We start from the raw sequence: 21,816 nt of genomic DNA, 5'->3' as shown, positions 1-21,816 counted from the left end.
ATAGTTTTGAGGGGAAAAGCCCTCTAAAATCAAATCTAGTTATTTTGGAAGGAGAACTTCCAGAAAATGAAAACTTCGTTTTCTGTGTCCAGGTGAGATAAACACATTAAGTATGTCTGTTTGGACTTTTAAATAAAAATTGCAGGGGTTTTTGCACTTTTTTGGGGGGGCAGAGGGTGTTAATAATTTCAGCTTCTAATTGCTGTTATAATCAAATTTATAATAAAATGTTTCTTTTCCAGCTAGAAGACACTCAGGCATTCCATAAAAAGTTGAATCAAGATAAACTCTTACATCCTCCTGAGTTTATCATTGAGCCTCGTTCCCACACTATCTGGGAAAAGGAAAATGTTAGATTTAATTGTTCCGTGGCTGGCTGGCCAGCACCCCGTGTTACATGGTAAGTTTGTATCCCTGGCACTGAAAGGCACCACTTACCAGAATCTGAAGTCATCTCAGTGAATGTAGTCATTTTGCTGAAAAGATATAAGTTAAATTAAAAAAAAAAAATCAGGCACTCATGACAGGCCTGTCTAACACCTTTCAAGTCACATTGTACAGGAAAAGAACAAAATATTAAAATGAAGTAATAATAATAACAAAAATAATTATATATTGTTGTTATAGTAAATTAATATAATAATATTTAAAATATTTTTGTGACAGCACTAGGAATACATAGATTTTTTTTTTTATTATTTAGTAGAGACATCAAATATATTCCTTCTGTCAATGATTAAGGAAAAATAATAGTTTAATCTATCATACTATCTCTAGCAATGTTTTCCAAATAGTTGTCTTTAGTCTATAAATGACACTAATGTCCCTGAAGCATTAAAGCAGGCTTTGGTCACTAGCAAACTTCTTGGCAGCTGAGCAGTTATAGTACTGAATCTCCATGAAACTGAAATCCCCTGGAGATGCTGTGAAATCTCAATAATGGTGACGTATTCATAGCAGACACATCGTCAGTGTTTGAAGTCAATGATGTCAGGTAGATCTGGAACCATCCAAATAAGCTGAAAGCTTTGCAGTCTCTTGGAAAATTTTACAGAATCACAGAATATGCTGAATTGGAAGGAAAACATCTAGTATATCAAAATGTTATGTGATAATCATATATGGCAAGTTGGTAATTGAATTGTTTAAGGGACTCTGCATTTATTTAGGTCTTAAAAACCTTAATCTCAGGGCTTGTCAAAAATTGCTACTAAGAGGTGTGTTAACAGGCCAGAGCTGAGTCCACAAAGTCACTGATCTCTCTCCTTAGACTCTGACAATTGATAGCCAGGCTCTGCATGGGCAGAGTTTTCCCATCCTGTAAGGGTTGCAAGTGCCCTGTGTTCACGTTCCTCCTGGAGAGGATTCCAAACAAACCCTTCAGATCTGGTCTCAGCTGGATATAAGCAATGGTCAGCTACGCTCATGGCTGTAATCGAGCTCTGTAACCTGAGTCCTACCCAAGAATTCAAGAGCTGGGTCATTTTCGCTTTGGTTGAGATCACCTTATCCCCAAAACCTGACATGGTTAAACTGAGCCTTCAGCTGTCTGCCGTTGCTCTCACTGTGAAACAGTCTTTCATCTAAGTGCTAAATGTGGATGGTGGAAATTAATACATCATTTTACTGTACATCTGAGTTCCAAAGGGATTTCAGTTTGCCACAGGCTACTAATGGAAAAATAAAAAGAAGAGTTCACATCCATTTCAGCAGGTGTCTTTGCTCTAAGATATAGAACAGTGCTGACCTGGATCTGTCAGCTTTCATTCAGCCCTACAAGCAAAATGTCAGTAGAATATTGCAAGCAGTCATTCTTTGTATAAGCAATGAAGATCTTTTCATGCTGTGCCTGAAAAACTACAAAACTTTATGAACTTTCTCTAAAGAAAAGCTTACTGCCTGATGCAGCTGTTCTGACTCCCTTGGAGAAAAAAAGCACATGGAAAACCCAGGACATTTGAAACCAGTAGCAGAAAGCATAAACTATCAGTGCCTAATGACAGTGGGAGGTCGCAGTCCCACATTAGCTAATGACTTGGCTGCTCTGGAATTTGCATTTCCAGAAATAACAAGTGGTCCTTCTAATACGAGCCCCATTCTTTCTACAGATGAATATAATTAAGCAAAAATTGAATCAATTAATTTTTACTAACCTGATAATGAAGACAAAAGAAGTGAAAGTCTTCTTGCTACTGGCATGACTCAGTTAAAGCTTGTTTCTACACAGCACCCTGTGCTGCCAAACAACTTGGCTGCCATAGGATCCAAGGGTTGCCCAGCCCTTTGGAGGAAATATAAAGATACTGTGGAGTTAAGTCCTGTTTACAGGATTGCATATTCCCTGGAAAATATTACAAACTGATGGCATTATTTGATTTTCTAAAATATTGACACACTGGATGTAATATAAAGATGCCCTGATGTTCCCAGGCAGATTGGTCTGGGGGGCACCAGCTCACAGATGAGGTGAAGAGTGGTGCTGAATGTATTACTCTTGCTGGGTTCTTGTATTATTCTTTGCCTAAGCCAGGATAATAGATAAATGAGGTCAGGCATCTCTGCAAATGATTGATGTGCAGAATAGAGAGTACTGCCCTGCACTGAGCCCCTTTTCACAGACATTTTGCTGAGAGGAAGATCAGGATGAAAAGCATTGGGGTTTATGGTCCTTACTTAAATGCTTGGAAAACTCCCAGTGTATGACTATGCCCAAATATTTGTAGCCAGGGAAATATTCTTTACTGTACAATGCTGATGGTGCTGAAAGACAGTTTTCAGATTTATTGTGGATATAGCTTCATCTTGAGATATATTCAACTAATAATATTCTTGGTGCAAATAAAATCATTAATTACTGATTTCTTTGGTGAAGTGTAGCAAGCCACTGGCACCAGACTAGTTCCCTTTCCTGACTGAAAATCATGAAAGGTTTAAAATATAAAATCTGAAATTTAGAAGCAAACCTCTTTGTCTAGTTATCTGTTGTGAGGAGAAAGATTTGTTTAAACTACGTCAGAGTAAAAGGTGAAGATACTTTTATCTATCATCCTTTATCATTCCACTTCCTTTATATATATATATATACCTTATGGAGAACAAGGAAAGCTATGCTAAAGTAGGACACTCTCTTAGGAAACATTTTTTCTTTATGGACCTGAAATCAATGCCAAATGTACTGAATACAATTCAGAGGGCAATTTCTTTATTAGACTTCTATTGCCAGTTTTTTACATATTTCCAATGCCTGCTTAAGACAGGATTCACTCAAACATTTACTTGATTACACCATGTATTGTCCAGAATGAGTGATATTTTATGCAACAATTGAAGAGGAAGAATTTCTCATGCACCACTGTTCTTCCACTATGTGAGTTTCAAGCTGTCTTATATAAATTCTGAAATTAACAGTACCAGCTCACTACTGATCATTCATACTGGTTCATTCATTCCTTCAAATGATGTACGGGGAATTTTGAACAGTAAAGTTCTCCTATCTGTGCCAGAAAACAGTCAAAGTGTATGCCAGTCTAACTCTGTTAAATTGCAAGTAAACAAATAAGTTAAATTTCTACCTAACATTTTTTGTGTATATGAAGGTTTTAAAAGTAGGTCAAATATGCAAACCAAACAAAATGTTTATGATAGCTAGTAAGAAAGGAGGCTACAGAATTTTTATTTGCAATTTACAAAACTCTGAGATGTTGCTCATGAGACTCCTCCTTTCCTTTACAAGTACTAACGTGAAGTTCATGGTAATATGAACTGATTTTCATCCCACTCGAGACTATTTTCTTCTTTTAATTTGAGAATAAAATCTACCTGGGGCAGGTCAAAGAGAAAGAGAGAAAGGTTACACTTCCAAAGATATTTAATGTCTTCCCAGGGAGTTAGAATACAGTTTATCTAGGAGAAACATGCAGAAGCTGATGTTCTACTTCAAATATCAAGCACTTGACCTTTTAAAGCATAGAATGACTTCTCTTTGTGACATACTGCTTCTTTGCTTTTCCATAGGTACAAAAATAACGTGCCCATTGATGTACAGGCTCACCCTGGCAAGTATATCATTCAAAGTCGATATGGGCTGCACTCCCTGGAGATTACCGAGTAAGGAAATATTTAATAATTTAACAAAAAGCTTGATCTGAAATGTTGCTGTAAAGTGAGACCTGCAAAATGTGAACATACCTCTTGGGGATCAAGAGATATCAAGTCAGGTGATATCAGCTGTGGTGAATGCTGTCTACTAAATGTTGAAGCAGTTCTAGTCTACCTCAGTAGAGGACATGAAATTTACCTGAGCTATTTATCTGGATTATTTATCTGGATATTCTATTCATGGCTGAGTCAGAAACGTGGGACATTTATGACTACTTTTTCCATCTGTCTGGTGATGAGTACAGTTAAACATGTAAAAACATGTGAGTTAACTGTTTTTCAAATATAACAAAACTTACAATTCTTACTGACATGAGGAACAGAACTGAGATGTCCTCATTTACACACAAGAAATATCTTTAACAGTACTCATCTTCCAAATGGGAAATTTTTGCACTCACTTTGCATTACAAACATTGCAAACATGAGACCTAATCAACAACAACCTGGATTTGACAACTGATATACTGCCAGGTGCCATTTGAAAGTATTGTTTGAAATCTACCATTTCTACAAGTTCCATGTTAGGCATCACTTCATAGAAGACAGTAAATTAGACATTAATACTATCAGAGAGTTTTTCCTACTTATACTGCATTCCCAATTTCAAATCTGTGATTTATTTTAAACACTGAGGTTTAACACTGAGAAAAACTTAATGGTTACAATCCATCCAGTGTTCAGTGTCCAGTATGTCTGTCTCACAGGCTTTTACTTTATAGATTTTACCCAGATTTCTGAGGGTTTCCTTAATCTAAAACATTGGAGAGGCTATGCCAAGGAGTAAATGGGTGCTCTGCCTAATCATTTCTATAATTTCAGGTGTGAATTTGATGACACTGCCCAGTATCATGCCTCTGCTATGAATGTTAAAGGAGAAGTTTCTGTTTACGCTTCCCTCGTGGTAAAGAGTAGGTTGCAAAATATTTCCTTCAAGGGTTTTTTTGTTAAGATGCACATTACCAGTTTTGCTTTTGTGGCTCACAGAGCCTTTACCTCTTGGTGATAGTGACCAATTTTGTCTTTTTCTGTGTAGGGTACAAAGGAGAAATTGATGCAAGTCTTTTGCATTCTAGAAATCTTTCCCTCTCTCCATGTAAGTTACAATATGTTTCTTTGACACTTCCATTTATAGCTGTGACATCATGACACATGACTAAGCAGAATATTTAGTAACATTATTTTAAAAAGAAGCAGGTCTGATTTACAAGGGTGTGGAGCTCTACAATTTCAGATGGTGTTAGCCTCACCAGCAGGGGAAAATGGCATTGCCTTCTAGGTCTGTTGGCTTATATAAGAAACATCCTGTTAATATTGTACTTCATTATGAAATAGAATCTGTCAGAGAGAGAGACACTTCCTCTTTTGCAGTATGTAAAACATGGCATGGGGAAGCATGAGCCTACATAGAGTAGGTGACTTAATTGTTGTCTGCTGCTTATCTGATTTCATAAGCTGTGAAAATGCACAGAAAATGCATAGAAAAGATTAAATACTCAGAACCCAGTGAGAATATTTGGGATATATCAAGGTAAAAACTGTAGTGCATTTTACCTGAGAACCTCACATTTTAACAATTTTGCATCCATGCTTCCATGGTGATAAGAAAATCCACCCATGTATGCCAAGGGGGTGAAGGTGCCCTAGGAACCCCATGAAAGGTTTGACAGATGAGACTTCTAGACTTAGGATCCCAGATATTCTACAAAGGCATACTAGCTGGCATTTATATACCAAAGCTCTGAAATTATAGATACAAGATTATGTACAGCATTGCATAATGCAAGGCCATATATTTCCAATAAAATTTGGGATCTATCACTCGGTTATGAGAAAGAAAGATCACGATTTGCATATATTCATTGATTACAGGGAGAGTTATCAGTGTAGGCTAGTTGCATAAAAGGAAAGTGTGACCTTAGGTTTTATCAGCTGAGCTGCTTTCAAAACAAACGTGTAGTGGTTTGGTCCAAAATACTCATTACTGTTTATCTGCTGTGAGATAAGAATTAGGAGAAATGCAAAACAGGCACCAAACTTGAAAGAATATAAAGAAGTTTATTAACAGACCTAAAAGAAAAAAAAAAAATTATACCACCTTCAGAACTCTCCTCCTCCCCCCACCTTCCTCCCTTCTCCCACTGACAATGTTCAAAGACAACCCTTAAGATGTTCAGTCTGTTTACCACTTCCATAATAACCTTGTTTAGTCCATTTAGAAAGAGAAGTCTCTTCTTGCTCATGCTATGAAAACATTATCACAACGAGACAGCCGCCCACTTCCAAATATTGTTCAGTCCATTTAGGAAGAGGAGTCTCTCTGCCTGCGTGTGAGTCCTTTCCCCCGACTTGCAGCTTTTCCCGCAACTGCTTTCGAGGGTCCACTCTTGAAGTTTTTTGGGGTACAATTTTAAGGTTGAGCCGTTCAGAAACAAAAACAGAGGCCCTTCTCCTTCCCTGGGAGCAAAGGGTCTTCATCATCTTCATCGTTAGGACTATCTCTGGGAGCATCTCTAGGAACTGAGGTTTTCTCCTTTCCCGTTTGGAGCAAAAGTCCTCATCTGGTTCATCTCTAGGGACTGAGGTTTTCTGCTTTTCCGTTTGGAGCAAAAGTCCTCATCTGGTTCATCTCTCCCTGTCCAAACTTCTCATGAAATTACAGCTGCGTCAGCATCTGCGTATCTCAGCGCAGGTGCTTTTGCTCACGAGTTGAACACTCCACCCCCCATATCTTCATGAAATTACAACAGGATACTCTGATATATCATAGCTTCACAACAGAATTTCAGCTTTAAGCATCTCCTCTCTCTCTTCCCTCAGGTTTTCAGCTCTTCACAGCAATAAAAAGGGTTAATCTCACCTCGGCCTTGCAGCTTTGCAGCTGGAATGTTGAATTTTTCTTATCGCAGTGGAGACGGGGGAGAGCCGAGCCGCTCCGGCTGCCCACGGCAAGGCAGTGGGGGAGGTTCCATGGCTGGAACAGGTCCATGGCTTCAGGATGGCTGTGGCCCGGCCCGGCCTGGCCCAAGCAGGGCCTGGCCGGGCCCGCTGGCCCCGCACGGGGCCCGCAGCCACCTGTCCCAGCGCCGGAAATGAGAGAGAGCTGGGGGGGAGTTTCTCTATTCTTAAATGTGGATCACAGAGGTGATCACAACTTTAAGTGGCTTAGAGAATTTTCCATATCCAAACTGGCCAGCTGATAGGTTCTATCAGTTCCCAGAGGAAACTGTAAGCACCCCTTAGCAAGGACGTCCCTTCCGGGACTATGCTTGCTAACCTATGACAACATGGAAGCCCCTCTGCCATGTATGTGAGGTACAAATGAAAGGCATTTAGGTATTCTGTCTGGAAAACTGCATAACTTGGGACACACAGCATTAGGAGAGATAAATTCAGGAACAAGTATAGACACAGGCTACCTGAATGCCTGGGGGATTGGAGACCTAATTTTATATTGATAGTAGTCCCCACAAAGGCTTACTAGCCTACAAAAACAAAGGCTGAATGGACACATGACTGCTCTGAGATAGAGCGAGAAGCTTAAATGAGAAAAGAGAAGAACCATATAAGCTAAAGATCAACTTGACCTGAATAAATAATTAATCACAAATAGAAATCTTTTTAAGTGTATAAATCAAACCTTATGATAAAACACCAGATTTGAAATTTCGAAAATTCTGAAATTAAATTCTGCAGAAGCCTCTCCCTGCTAAAATGAAATCAAGGTAAGAACTAGAATTGTATGAATAAAGAAATAGTTGATTCTCTGTGATAGAAAGGGCTTGTATTATCCAACACTGCAATTATCTCTGAAGATGATGACTTAATATACATATTGTTCCTCTTTATACCTTGAACTTTACGTGGGACCATATTCATAATCACTGAATACTTTTTCTTCCTACTCTTGCCACAGAAGGAAAGAAAACCAGATTTTTTTTCTTTTATACAGTTGCCGTTACCCCTCATGGCTATGCTTCCAGGTTTGAAATCAGCTTTGTCGACAAGTTTGATGTAGCCTTTGGGAGAGAAGGCGAGACAATGAGTCTGGGCTGCACAGTTGTCATCAATCCTGATATCAAGCGCTTCAAACCAGATATTGAGTGGTACAGAAATGGTGAGAATGTTTGACAAGAAGAAATACAAACTTCATTCATGTAAATCTTTACTTATTTCAGCTCATGTCAACGTTATGATTTGGTCATCATTTTCTCAGGTTTTCCAATGGTAATATTTACTCTTTTTCAGCTAGAATTGTTTCAAAGTTTAGAATTTTGATGTAAAAACACGGAAAACTGACAAAGCATTGTGAAGATGTCTTCTAGGGATTTTTTGTTTCTTAAAAATAATTTAAATTAGAAGCATTTTTATCAGATCCAGCATCTCTGTGGCCCATTTATGGCGCTCGTATAGCTTTTACTATTTTATTTATACGCCAAGATATTTTTTAAGTAGTTGCACAGTGTTGTGTAACAGCTGATAAAAAAGTATTGCTTTCTGAAGTAGCGCTTTGAAATCAAAGGCAAAGTTGTCAAAGGAGCAGAATTAGACATTATTTATGACTGTTTTCAAAGAGGGAATGTTGTCTAATAAGAGTGGTCTCTTTCGTATTTCCAAGCTATTCCAATACATTCTCCACATTGCAGAATCTATTCCTGGGAAGATCCAGCTGGTTCTCATGGTGAAACTCTCTAATTCCTAGGTGTTCTTATCACACCATCCAAATGGGTCCAGATGCAGTGGAGTGGGGAGCGAGCTTCTTTAACACTGACTCATGCAAACAAGGAAGACGAAGGTCTCTACACCCTCCGTGTGGCGATGGGAGAGTACTATGAGGAGTACAGCGGTTATGTCTTTGTTCGAGGTAGGATACTGTCTTGTGCACAAGACTCACTACAGAGCTGAGGAAAACATGTTGGCAAAATCAGTCTCAGATATTTGAGGTTCTTTCCCCACTCCCAACAATAAAAATAGAATAATAATTTCCTATTAATGGATTCTAACAATATAGATTCCAGTCAATATCTCTGGAAAAAAATCAATGCATGTGTCAGGCGTTGGTGTCACATGCCCGAAGACTTCTAAACTCCATTGACATCCTGAGGAGGAAATTTAGGGTATTATGTTCAGTACCCTGAACATAAGTCATAAGGAGGAAAAATCCACATAATAACTTAAAAATGTATTTTTATAACCATCCCACTGCTAGCTAAACTGCACTATTTTTATCAAGATCTTGTGTGCCATTTGAGGGATTCTCTCTAATGTACATTGCGGGAAACACTACAGAGGAAGGGAAACATAAAGATCTGCACCTGGAGAAGCATAATCTCATGCAGCAGTATGTGCTGGTGTCTGTCTGGAGAGCTGCTTTTCAGGAAGGATCCTGGTGGACACCAAGGTGAACATATGCCCTTGTCACAAAGAAAGATAGTGGCATCTTGGGTTGCATTAGGAAAAGCATTGCCAGCAGGCTGAGGAGGTGACCCTTCCCATCTACTCAACACTGGTGGGGCTCATCTAGAATGCTAGATCCAATTCTGGGATCCCCCATACAAAAGAAACATGGGCTCACTGGAGTGAGGCCACTGAAGGGATGTGAAGGTGATTTAGAGCTTGGAGCATCTCTCAATATGAGGAAAGGCTGAGAGAGCTGGGACTGTTCAACCTGGAAAAGAGATCATGGGAGGAGTTTATCCATGGGTACTTGACGGAGGGGAGTAAAATAACATTGGAACAGGTTACCCAGACAGGCTGTGGAGTCTCAGTCCTCGGAGTTACCCAAACCCTGATTTGACATGGCCCTGGGCAACCAGCTCTGGCTGACTCTGCTTTGAGCCAGGGGCTAAACTAGGCAATATCTGTAGCTGTCTGCCAATCTCAACCATTGTGTGATTCTCTGAAATAATGAAGCAAAGAGTAGAATTAAAATGTTATTTTTGTGAATGTTGTTTGCTTGTACCATCAAAACCTTCATTGACTATCCATTGAGAATTATTTCTTTAAAAGGAGCCATGGCTATCACATTGTGTGCTGATTCTATATCTGTCCCAGCTGCTAAAAGCAGCTGAAGTGTGTAATGCTAATTCAAAAGGCTCTGGAAATTCTTGGCTCTGAGGCCATGCCCAGAATGGCTCCTTGTTGCCAAGTTCAGCAGAGCTGTGTGAGATAACAACCTGCTCAGAAAATACAACTGAAGCAGATGTTTTCATCACCTGAAGAAAGAACCTATTGAAATGAGCTTCTTGACAAGAAATAGGACTCGTCTTTCTTTATTTGCTTTACATTGTGCTGCCATATAAATAAATGATCACCCTCAATCCTGTTACATCTTCTGGCAACACAGGTGTGAGCTGACTGAGCCCACCACCCCTTTCAGCAGAGTATCTTCCTAGCCAATGGGTGTGTTTACCAAATTCTAATTACATTAATTATATTCGACATTCCTATTTAAATGGTCCCCACAATCTTGGTTGGCTACTGTATTCCTCATTGCTCCTCCCAAACTGTAGCCAGATTTGTGTTAAATGGCAGCTCTGGTGTTTTAGCTGGAGCAGTTGTCTTTTTGTGTCACACACAGAAATCACAGTGTATCAATGGAAGAGAGGCTCATAATGTTACATGTTCAGATGGGCTTCGAGAGCATATGCGACTCCTCTGCCGTGGTTACAGGTCATCATTTGTCAGCAGGCTAGCAGGGATGAAATCCTAGCCTCCTAGAGGCTGATCAGCAGTGCTGGTTCTCCCAGCTGTTTCCCAGAGTGTCTTGGAGAGAAACTGTGTTACCTCATGTTCTGTCAAGTGGTAAATATGGACAATTAAAACCTTTCAGAAAGAGATCACTGAAGATATACTGTTGTTATTACTATTAGTGTTCTTAGTATTTTGTGATGTTAACTGGATGGTTTACTCTCTATGTTACCATTTCTTAAAATGCATCGAGTTACCTGTAATTAGAACCTGGACTCGGCGACTTTGGCACAGCTTCAAAAGCTCTGTGGGATGCTACGCTGCCAATAAGAGAAGACTCTGTAAAGTGTGGCTGGGATATATATTTTTGGAAGACTACTGTTTTACGTAATGAAGCATATTAAATGCTCTAATAAGGCATTTTTTTCCTGAAAGTCAAAATCATGAAAAATAGAGATTACTGTGTAGTGTAAAACAAAAACCTATAATGCCCTGAAACATTAAACCTTTTTAAGAACTCTGGGGGTTTGTATAGAATATCTGAATAATATTTATTAGCAAAATATTTTTATTCAGGTATATACATCTTAGGTCTTCTTTTGAAGTAGCTCAGAATGGTACAAATCAATGTTATTCTGCAGAGAAGCAACATCTCTTACTTGAAAGTCTTTCACAGATTCTTCCTGCAAAGGTTCTTTTTCTCTACATGAAAATTAAACCGTCTCACAAATCAGATTGTGTGTAAACAGTAAAATTCCCCAGTGCCCAGCACTATGCTCTATTTTTTAAAGCTTTAGATAATACACGTCCAGAAGCTGATGCTGGAGTCAAGGCCCTTTAACACCAGCAGTCCCAGATTTGTGGTAAACACTTCAAAGGAAAAATATACTCATCCTTATGAAGATTATATTCCACAGTGATAATGTATGTGTAATATAATTAAACTTCAAAACATTTTGATACCTTTGCAGTTCACAGCCAAACAAACTCAAACAATGAAGGACTGTGAGTGGAGATAAGATATTTAATTCAGTATTGTTATATCCAGTGGGTGAATATTTTTGATTCAACTATTGCCTGGCTGCCAAGTTTTCAGTTCAATGGTGTTTCTCACAGCTCCCTAACCAGAATGCAGGGTACTAATTCCATTTAAAATGTCTAGGTGAATTACATTTACAGTATGCTGTAAAATATTAAACATTTGTAAATGTTACAAAGAAAAGCCAAAAGTGTAGAAAAACACTGGCAATATAAAAGCAAACACTTTTTTGAAGCCAATAGGAGCACAATTTGGTCCTTAAAGATTAGTAATTGTGAAAGAACTGTGGTTCACTTTTGCAAACATATTTCTCCATCCTCACAGATGCTGATGCTGAAATCCCTGGAGCCCCTGGTGCACCACTGGATGTGCAGTGCTTAGATGCCAACAAAGATTATGTCATTGTCTCCTGGAAGCAACCTGCTGTCGACGGAGGAAATCCCATCCTTGGATATTTCATTGACAGGTCAGTGAGTGTGCTGGACTGGAGAATTCATATTGCTGCTCATTCTAACTCAAAAAATAAAAGCACACTGAAAAACATGAGATAAAATAGTCATTTGTTATTTTCATTCTTCTTGCTGGCCAGAAGAAAATTGACTTTTTTTTTGTCTTGGATTGGCTGGGCCTAATCTAACTTTCATGGAAATAATCACATCTTCATTCATTTAATTGAATAGAAAGAGTTCTGCAAGATCTGCACAGCTCAGCCCTTCCTGCTTCCTCTGAGACTTGAGAGGCCTCAGGATTTTGTGGTGTTTGGTAGTTCTGCATCAGACAGCTGTGGCTCCTTCAGTACCAGGGCTCTCTTGCCTCTCTCCTAATAGTTACTATGTACCAGGAAGCAAAATATTATTTTAAAATGACTTGGGTTTCTTTCCCATATGCTGTTATTATTCCAGCTGTTAGGTTCAAAAGCTTCATGGAAATAATTTGTAAAATATGAAACCTCCACGTGTTACACACAGTGGCGGGATCCTAGAAGCCTGTGATTTAAGAAATTAAGTCAGTATTTTGAGAGTTACAATTATCTTCAGTGCTGGTAATATTTGTCTGAATTTCAGTAATAGAGTAATATGAGGTTCCTCTGGGCTTATTCAAAAGCATGTAAAAAACACCCAAACATTTATGTATGTGTGTGTGTGTATATATATATATATATGAAGTATGCCATTATATTATGCCTTTGGATATACATAAAGTATATATCTGTAAAAAGAAGGTATTGCTTTGTGAAATAATCTAACACTCAAATATAACTTTACTGTTTTGCTAACTTTTGAGTGTCAGTCACTGCTGTAATTATGCTCTGCTAGGTCTAAGCTATGGCTCTTTAACATTCATCGATCCTAAACAAAAGACAGGACTGGACTCTGAACAACAATATCTCGTTTTAAAATGAGGCTATTGAGGGATGTTAGCACTGAGAGTAACTGCAAGAGAAATGGCATTCCATTTTTTCTCTTGCGTTCACCTCCTTTATTCTGCATTTGCTCCCAAATTCAAAGCGGTGTTACTGCTCTCCAATGTTGGATGCCACCGAAGGGATTTAGGGACCCACATATTCAGCCAGGGTAGCCCCTAGCTGCCTTGTGGAGTGAGGGGATGGCTTGAGCCAGCAGGACTGGTCTGTGCTAATGGTAGATGGAAAGCTTGGGTGTCCCTCACCCCAAGCAGGCACAAGAACCACAAAACCACCCTGAGTGGGATGGTAAAAATTCTCAAGAGGGATTCTTGCATGTACCAAGAAATCTGGGTAGGACCTGTAACATTCTCTTTGGCAGATATCTCACCCACAATAAAAAGTCTTTTCTAAGCTGCAAGGTCACGTTCCTGTTGACCATGTTGCTGGACACAGGAAAGCCATCACCACAGGCTTCTCCTGGCTCCCTGAGTGGAAGTGGCTGCTTGTCATATCTTCCTTCTGACAGAAAGCAGCTTCCTGATATGTGTGAGGCTTCACACTTGTGGGACCAGCATCACCACACTGGGCCTTGTCATTGCAGGGACTGCAGCCAGCACACTACAGGCTCCCTTGGCAGCCCCAGTGGTCTGGTCTCTGAAGCAGGGTCTGACTAAGCGCCCTACTTTAACCCCATTCACAGCCATCTCTGTGCTGGGCTGGTCCCAGAACTCACAGTGGGGGTCTCTGCACCCCATGAAGCCTAGTGTCTTGTGGGGTGTACACGGCAGCATTGTGCAGGAAAGATGAAGTAGTGCCCTTCTGGCAACTGCAAGAGAGGCATAGTTCCTGTCCCTTCAAGTATGCTAAAGCTGACACTCCCTAAGCATACTTTGAAGGGTTTAAACAGTGGAGTGAGTCTGCTCTTGTCCCTTTTTCAGTTCAGGATAGAAGGGGTGCAGCTGTGGGGGATTTAGTGCATGCCCAGCTGGTACTTCAGCCTGACGCCTTGGTGCAGCTGCTTTGATGTCACCAGTTTATAATTCTGCTGAGGAAACTGGTACGGACCAGCCAATGAACACGAACAGATGGTGAAGCTGCAAAGGCGTGTGGGTGCCCTGAGTTCATGTTTTTCCCTTCCCAGCACTGCTCTTGCTGTTTTTATTTTTCAGGTGTGAGGTTGGCACCTCCCACTGGACCCAGTGCAATGAGAATCCCGTGAAGTTTGCTCGTTTCCCTGTCACTGGTCTGATTGAAGGCCGTTCCTACATTTTCCGAGTCCGAGCGGTGAACAAAGCAGGTGTCAGCCTGCCGTCCCGGGTGTCAGAGCCTGTGGCTGCTCTGGACCCTGCAGACAGAGCCAGGCTTAGAAGTAAGATGTGCTTTTTACAGGTTGCATTGAGAGGTTTAAGAAATCACAACTCATAAAAAAAAAAAAAAAAAGTATGACTATCAACTCACAAGCCTTCAAAATCCCACTAGAGGGAGCAATGCAAAGCCAAAATAGTCTTTGGAAACAGCTTTGCGGGAAGAAATCATCCCAGCGCTCTTTGCACTAAGGGTTCTATCTGCTGAAATGGCTTTGGCTGACTGCAGTGCTGTGCTTCAAACTTGCAGGAAGTGGGGAAAAAGGCACAGGAGAGTTTAGTTGCCTAGAGAGACTTGCTTTTGTTCAGCCAACAAAATAGCTGAACAGATCCTGTGAATAGTCTCTCTCTGAGCCACAGACAAGGGTGGCTGACTCTGTGCTCATGTGACAATCCAAATCTTGCAATAACATCAGAACAACACCAGGACAGCCCAACAGATCCCAGGCTCTCTGCTTTAAGGTTAGCATTTTACAAGTCAAGGATATTTCTCCTGTGGCCTCACAATGTCTCAGCCATTTTGCTTCCAAACCCACCTCTCTACCCATATGGCATAATTATATACCTAAAATAAATTTGTACTTCTATTCAAAATCTATTTCTACATGTTTCTGAAGTTTTACTATTTAAAATGGTCCAATATGAAGGAGTATCGTACACAAAATTACAGTGCTCCCATGGTCCCAGCTTTTATGAGCTACTGTGTGTAATGCTGCAGCCAGATGAGCTAGATTCCCATTCAAGATAAAACAAAAGGCGAGAGGAAGGAGATTTGGCATTGCCAAGAAACACTGCACTCAGTCAGACATGTGAAACCCTAACTCTGGGAGGAGGGGCAGCTCTTCTTCTCAATGGGCAGCATGGAAGCTGTCACAGGAGGTGAAGTCTGGGTTTGGTCGCCTACTCCTATTATATCTTCTCCTCTCATCCCTCATAATCTTTTCTCCCCACCTGCTCCCTCTCTTCTTTCATCTCCAAAACAGTTCAGCCAATGTAAGGTGAATAATGTGGAGGCGGAGAACAGCACTTGCAAAAATTATCTCTGAAAGTCCACTGACCTGGTTGAAAGATGAACGCATAACTGCAATAGTGTGATAAAATATTGGTTGCTCAGAGAGCCACCCAAATTTATCAAGTGGACATGTTGAGTCAGGCTGAGCCTGTTTGTGACTGTGACCCATGACTTAAAAGCTGGTAATGTGAGGGAAAGTGGTTAAAAAGAGACAAGATGCAGCCTGCAGGAATTTGGCTGTTCCTTTAATAAGTGAGCTGTTAAACCAAAGCAGTAGAGGATGGAAAATAAAGTTGAAACTAATTCTCTGAAAATGATGAGCTGAGTGAACCAAATACCTCTGCTTGTCACCTAGGAGACTTCAGTGACATTTCAGGAAGGAACAGATGTTTCAGTAGATTAAGTTTTCTAGCTATGTTAAATGCTGAGCTTCTCTCAATATTCAAGCTGGTAAGCCTAAAACTAGCTTGGGTAACTAGCTTGCTACATGAGCAACAGTCACAGCATTAACCAGAAATGGAGCTCACTGGGATCTTGCAAACATTAGTTTTGAACCACGAAAGAGTCAGTTTTCTTTGTTTGAAAATTTCCTGGTCTCCTACTTCTCTGTTATCTCTGACATTTGTTTCAGGTCACCCTTCTGCTCCTTGGACTGGACAGATTATTGTGACTGAGGAAGAACCTGCAGGTAAACACAGCCCTTTTGCCTACAAAAATCTGATGTGAAGCTGGCTGAGTAATTAGGAAAACTCTGAGTGAGTTCAGTGGACTTTGGCACTCACCCAAAGTTTGTTGTTCTGAGAGTCACTTGACCTTGAATAATTCAACAACTTGGTTGTTGAGGTGAGGTTTCATTATTCAGGACCTAACAAAATAACACTTAGAATTAAAAGAATATTTAGAAGACTTTTAACTCTACATTAAAAAAAAAAAATCTGAGGTATATTGATACTCTTATTTTTTAATTATGATGCTAATTCTGATACAAAACCAAAATAATTAAATATTTTTCCTATTCTTCTTCCCTGTCCTTCAGAGGGTGTTGTTCCTGGTCCCCCCACAGACCTCCAAGTTATTGAGGCCACCAAGAACTATGTTGTGCTTAGCTGGAAACCTCCTGGACAGCGGGGCCATGAGGGTATCATGTACTTTGTGGAAAAGGTAAAATTGGACAGAATCAGAATCATGCTGTGGCAATATTTGACGTTTCTTTAGTCATCTCTTCTGGACCTCTGGTTAACTTTCATTTCTGTCTGAGACTTTCAAATTAGGGCAAGGATTAGAAGTTTGTCAAGATAACGGTCAAACTGTAGATTAAGCTAAACTAGGAATAAAAAAAAGATGGGAAATAGGAAAGTAGATGAAGAATGTGTCACACCCAGTAAAATTCTTCTTGAATTGTGTCAGTGACCTACCTAGAGTAGACAGAACAAAACTCCCCCTATAATGTGAAAGCACAGAGCAAAGTCACATGCTTATATATATATCTCTTATGTATATATATGATACATGTTTATTTTTTATATATGCATCTCATATATGTATAATTTGTATAAATGAAGCTTGTCTGGCAGGACAGATTGTTAACATTTTGGATGGCTGCATTTTACAGGAGTTTCTTGGCATCAGCACTTTCTATTCCAGCTGCCTTTTCATGTTTATCCTCTACATTAGCTTTCCTTTTGCTCCACCAACTCAACAAAGATCACAAAATTTCTTTCCTGACTTCCTAGAACAGAATCAGTTTTAATTTCACTGTTCTGCTTTTCTGAGGTGTTTTTGCATGGCTGCTAGCCTAGAAAATTCTTCACACCATCATCCTTTCTACTTGCATCTCTTGGCTCAAACTTTTTTATCAATGTTTTTTTCTATCAGTCTAGAGGTGTCATCAAGGGAGACATAAATATCTTCCCATTATGTTTTCCATCTCTCATACAAAATCTGGTCCAAATAAATGAGTTTCACTTAGCAACAGCCATAGAGAGGATGAATATATGAATTTTGAGTTCCCATATAAAAAAGCTTTTTAATAACCAATTGCATGCTGAGTACTCAGCCCTAATGTCACACAGTCTGATAACATCCTCCTGAGAATTTGAATCCCTCAGAATCCAGAACCATCACTTGAAATTATACTTAATGTAAATCAAAGCAAAAAATTAATCACAAATATTAGTGGTGTAAGCGATCATGGTACGTAAAATTTCTAGCCACAGAAGTAAAAACAATTCACAAATTAATTTCATATGTGAATTCTTTTCTGGAAAATGAAGGCTAAATCCTGATTAATTCTGAAAGCCACCCCAAAACCACTAAGAATGCCACAAGAGCATCTAGAAGCAAAGTGGTAATGTTAGGGTTTTGCTCTCAACATAATGCTGAATATCTGCAGAACTTGTTTTGAAAATGGTCCAGACTGGGTGCAGTTAATAACATCGCTTCCTTGCAGTGGAGAGGGTTTAGCTTTGGTATATTGAAACCAGTAAACTTTTCTATATGTTTTCTGGAGTAAGTGGACCTCTGGCAGATTCATAAGCTTTGAAAGATGCTCATTCTGTGGAAAGGCCCAAAGAAGGGATGTGTCTCCCTATTCTCCACAGCAGACAAGAATTCAGTGGTCCAGGGAGAAGGCCTTGTCATGTTAGACACTCAGCATTCAGATACTTGTGTTCTAAACATTGTTTCTGGGTTTGACTGCAGTGCGTTGCTGGCACAGAGGACTGGCAAAGGGTGAACACCGAGATCCCTGTGAAATCCCCTCGCTTTGCAGTTTTTGATTTGTCTGAAGGCAAATCCTACTGCTTCCGAGTTCGCTGCTGCAATTCAGCTGGAATTGGTGAACCCTCAGAAGCAACCGAAGCCACTGTAGTGGATGACAAACTCGGTAGGCGTGTGGTGAAGTGTATTAAATTGCCGCCATGGTAACTTTTCAGTTTATGATCTAATTGTTTTTTCTGCAAGCAGGTAGCTGCCCAGAAAATAATTCAAGTATGATAAGTAGTCAGTGATTTATTCTCTTCAGCTAAAATAATTTTTGTTTGGGTTGTTCAACCGTTCATGTACAGTCAAATGACAGATGCAAACCAAAGAAATTAAGCTGCAAATAACAATGCCAAGAACTGCAAAGACTGCAAATAGCAAAAGAAAATGAAAACTCAAGAAAGTACAAAAATGTTTTGTTTTACTTAGAGTCTTTATTGAAAATAAGCCCAGACATCAGCAGAGTCTAACCTTCCTTGTTTGCCAAATTAAACAAAAGTGAAGAATTTAATACTTATGTGAAAGCAGAGACTATTTTCACTGGAAGAGAAGCTAAGATGTTCAATACAGTAAGTCATCAGTAGCTACCCCTACATTACCAATTTGTTTCCAAACAGCAATGCAGATTTCAATCCAATTCCCAAATGATCTCTGTTCACTTCATATCGACTTCTCAGAGCACTTGGATGCACATGAAATACATTTTTTAAGAAGAGTAAAACATCTCTTCTCAAAAAACACTGTAGATACACTTTGCTACTTAACAGGAGCTTTGGTTTCTGGCTTATCCTGCAGGCTGCACAAGATCTTCAATGTGCACCTAGCACACTTTCCCTTTTAGAAAGCTCCAAATCACATCTCTGATGCAGATACTCAGCACAAGGGGATAACTAAACATAATTTTAAGGAAATGCACTGAATCATAGGCACTAGAGAAGTGAGGAACATGACCACCAAAGTCTTGAGCCTACTGATCCTGTCCAGTCCTGACAGATTATTTAATTTAAATAAGAGAAGTTTTTTGAAGGTTAAATCTGTACTCGTCATGCTAGAATAATCAAGAATAGAATTTCATGCTTAATTTATTTGTACATTTTAACTGGCAGGCCACTAATTTATTTATGCTTCTCTCCCACAGATATTCCCAAAGCTCCTGGCCGTATTCTGCCAACTAGGAATACAGATACTTCAGTTGTTGTCACTTGGACAGAGCCCCCAGATGCCAAGGAGCTGGTTGGGTACTACATTGAGTCAAGTGTGGAAGGATCTGGTCGTTGGGAACCATGCAACAACAATCCAGTGAAAGGCACAAGGTAATTAATTTTAAAGCATGGAAATTATGGTCACCAATTTCTGATTTACTGGATATATGTGCTTTCCAGCCATTAGTAGTAGTGGAGCTGATCTCTCTGTGGTAGCCAGCAGGCTGGAATCCCTCCTGTATGCAAAGCTCATAAGAAGTTATAAAAACATATTTCAAACAGGAAGTCTTGTCCAAAGAGATATTATAATCAACCTTATATTAGAAACAAATTAGTCAAGGGGGAAGAACATTGCTAGTGAAGCAAAAGGAAGCAGCTTGCTACTTCTAGCTATTGTACGGCCTATCAGTTTGATGAAAAGCAGGACATTGAGGAATGACTGAAGTTACAAATGTGGAAAACTAAACTGCATAATGTTTGGAAGCAAAGTGCTTTGTTTTGGAAGACTGCTCTAAACATTTCTGGACTGTGTATCTAGACTGTCAGAAGGACATGTGGACTATATCCCATTAAAAATATTACTTTCTGACTGCTCTTGTAATCATCAAGAAATTAATGAACACTCTTAAATACTAGGTACAAACTCACATTTCTTACGGATACGAAGTTTGGTCTCCAGTCAGAAAAATAATCAAGACTTAAAACTTCCTGAGATAAATCAGATTTGGTTTTGTTTGAATAAGTATGTAATCTTCAGAGTCTGAAGGAGTAAGTGCAGAACTTTTTCTCAAGTGGATTGGTATCAATACAGAAGTAGTCCCCGCTTGTTATGACTGATTCTGCTTATTTGTACTTGCTATCCATGAGAACCTTTATTACAAGAAATTAGTGTCTGCTAAATACTCCTGGATCAGCTTTGTTGTTTAGAAGGGTATTGTAAATGCCTAGTATATTGGAAGTACTTCAAGCCTCACTTGGTTGAACACAGGCACAACAATTTCCTTTATGTATTCTTTTCTGCATTTATATTGCATTTATATTTATGTGTGCCAGTATTACATCCTTTCATATGTATTTCTGTGAGTTATATTGTAGTTATATCGAGTGTTGGTGAAGTTTCATGCTTTCTGCTTATTTTAAAATATGAAATGTGAACCTTTGTTCACTGTAGAAATAAAAATACTGTTCTGAGTTACTATATACTGTGATACAAGTACACTGCATAGGTCTCTATCCCTGCATTTTTAGTCAGTGTGGTTTAATGTATGATGCAGTCAGGCAAGGCTGTCAACTCTTGGTTTTTCTGGTTGAGTCAATCTTAAAGCATTAGCTGTAGTTCATAGTTTGCCTTATGCAGTATATTTTGGTCTTTTGAAATTCTGCACATATCCTGGTGAAAGCAAATGATTTGGAAAAGTCTGGAAAAATGGGTAGGGAAAATTCTGTTTTGGAAATTTTGATTCAGGTTTTATTTTTTTTCCCAAAATAAAACTTTGATTTTGTTTTCCACATTATAGTGGCTTCATATGCCATTGCATTACATCAGTGCAATTATAACTACCTTATGAAGTAGAAAAAAATCAAAGTAGCATGGAATAAAATACACCTAAAATACCCTGAAAAAATAAATGTGGTTTTAAACAAAACAATTGAATTTCCAAACCACAATCTATTCCTAAATAAATGATTCCTGTCTTTGGAAATTTTGTGTTTTCAGGGTGGACACCAGAGAAAATTTATGAGGGTTTTTCTTATGTGACAATTAGACTATCAAGTAAACTTCTTCAAATAAAAGAATTTGTCTGACTTGGATTACTGTCATGTATAGAAGCAAGAAAGTGAAGTACAAAAATCATTTAGCTCCTGTAAAATGCCCTGTAATTTTTTTGAACGCTGCAGTTTTTCATTTATGATTGGAAGGGATTTATGGGAACCTGTGTTACATGTGTCTTTTACTTGTGTCACGGAAATATCCCACAAGAAGCAAATATAGACCTTACCTGTGCAGATTTTCATATTTTTCTATTAGGAAGTATGGCTTGTATATACTGGCAGAAGTAAGGTAGATGCTGTGGTAACACAGAAACTTGTATAGCCTCAAGAAGGAAAGAGTCTTGAAATAGTATGACTTAAAAGAGATGAGTTTAGACACTGTCTTTGTTGTGTGAATGAGGTGCCCAGATACA

The 21,816-nt window shown here is 39.2% G+C and overlaps 1 protein-coding gene across 3 annotated transcripts in view; it reads left to right on the top strand.

Moving 5' to 3' along the window:
• Positions 1-21,816, top strand: part of MYOM1 (myomesin 1) — an 82,163-nt gene that overhangs the window by 18,814 nt on the left and 41,533 nt on the right. For all 3 annotated transcript variants that reach the window (XM_042030446.1, XM_042030454.1, XM_042030462.1), the window contains exons 5-16: positions 243-400; positions 4,015-4,107; positions 4,981-5,069; positions 5,195-5,254; positions 8,111-8,275; positions 8,861-9,022; positions 12,212-12,353; positions 14,462-14,661; positions 16,300-16,356; positions 16,705-16,829; positions 18,369-18,552; positions 19,567-19,741. In XM_042030446.1, the coding sequence (XP_041886380.1) occupies positions 243-400; positions 4,015-4,107; positions 4,981-5,069; positions 5,195-5,254; positions 8,111-8,275; positions 8,861-9,022; positions 12,212-12,353; positions 14,462-14,661; positions 16,300-16,356; positions 16,705-16,829; positions 18,369-18,552; positions 19,567-19,741 (1,610 nt within the window). The remainder of the gene's footprint in view (positions 1-242; positions 401-4,014; positions 4,108-4,980; positions 5,070-5,194; positions 5,255-8,110; positions 8,276-8,860; positions 9,023-12,211; positions 12,354-14,461; positions 14,662-16,299; positions 16,357-16,704; positions 16,830-18,368; positions 18,553-19,566; positions 19,742-21,816) is intronic.

The sequence above is a fragment of the Corvus kubaryi genome, unplaced genomic scaffold (assembly GCF_017639235.1).
Source record: "Corvus kubaryi isolate FWS band 111438036 unplaced genomic scaffold, C.kubaryi_AGA036_p1.0 132, whole genome shotgun sequence".
Classification (NCBI taxonomy): Eukaryota; Metazoa; Chordata; class Aves; order Passeriformes; family Corvidae; genus Corvus; species Corvus kubaryi.
The sequence above is the reverse complement of the archived record's forward strand: the minus strand, read 5'-3'. Positions and strand labels throughout refer to the sequence as shown.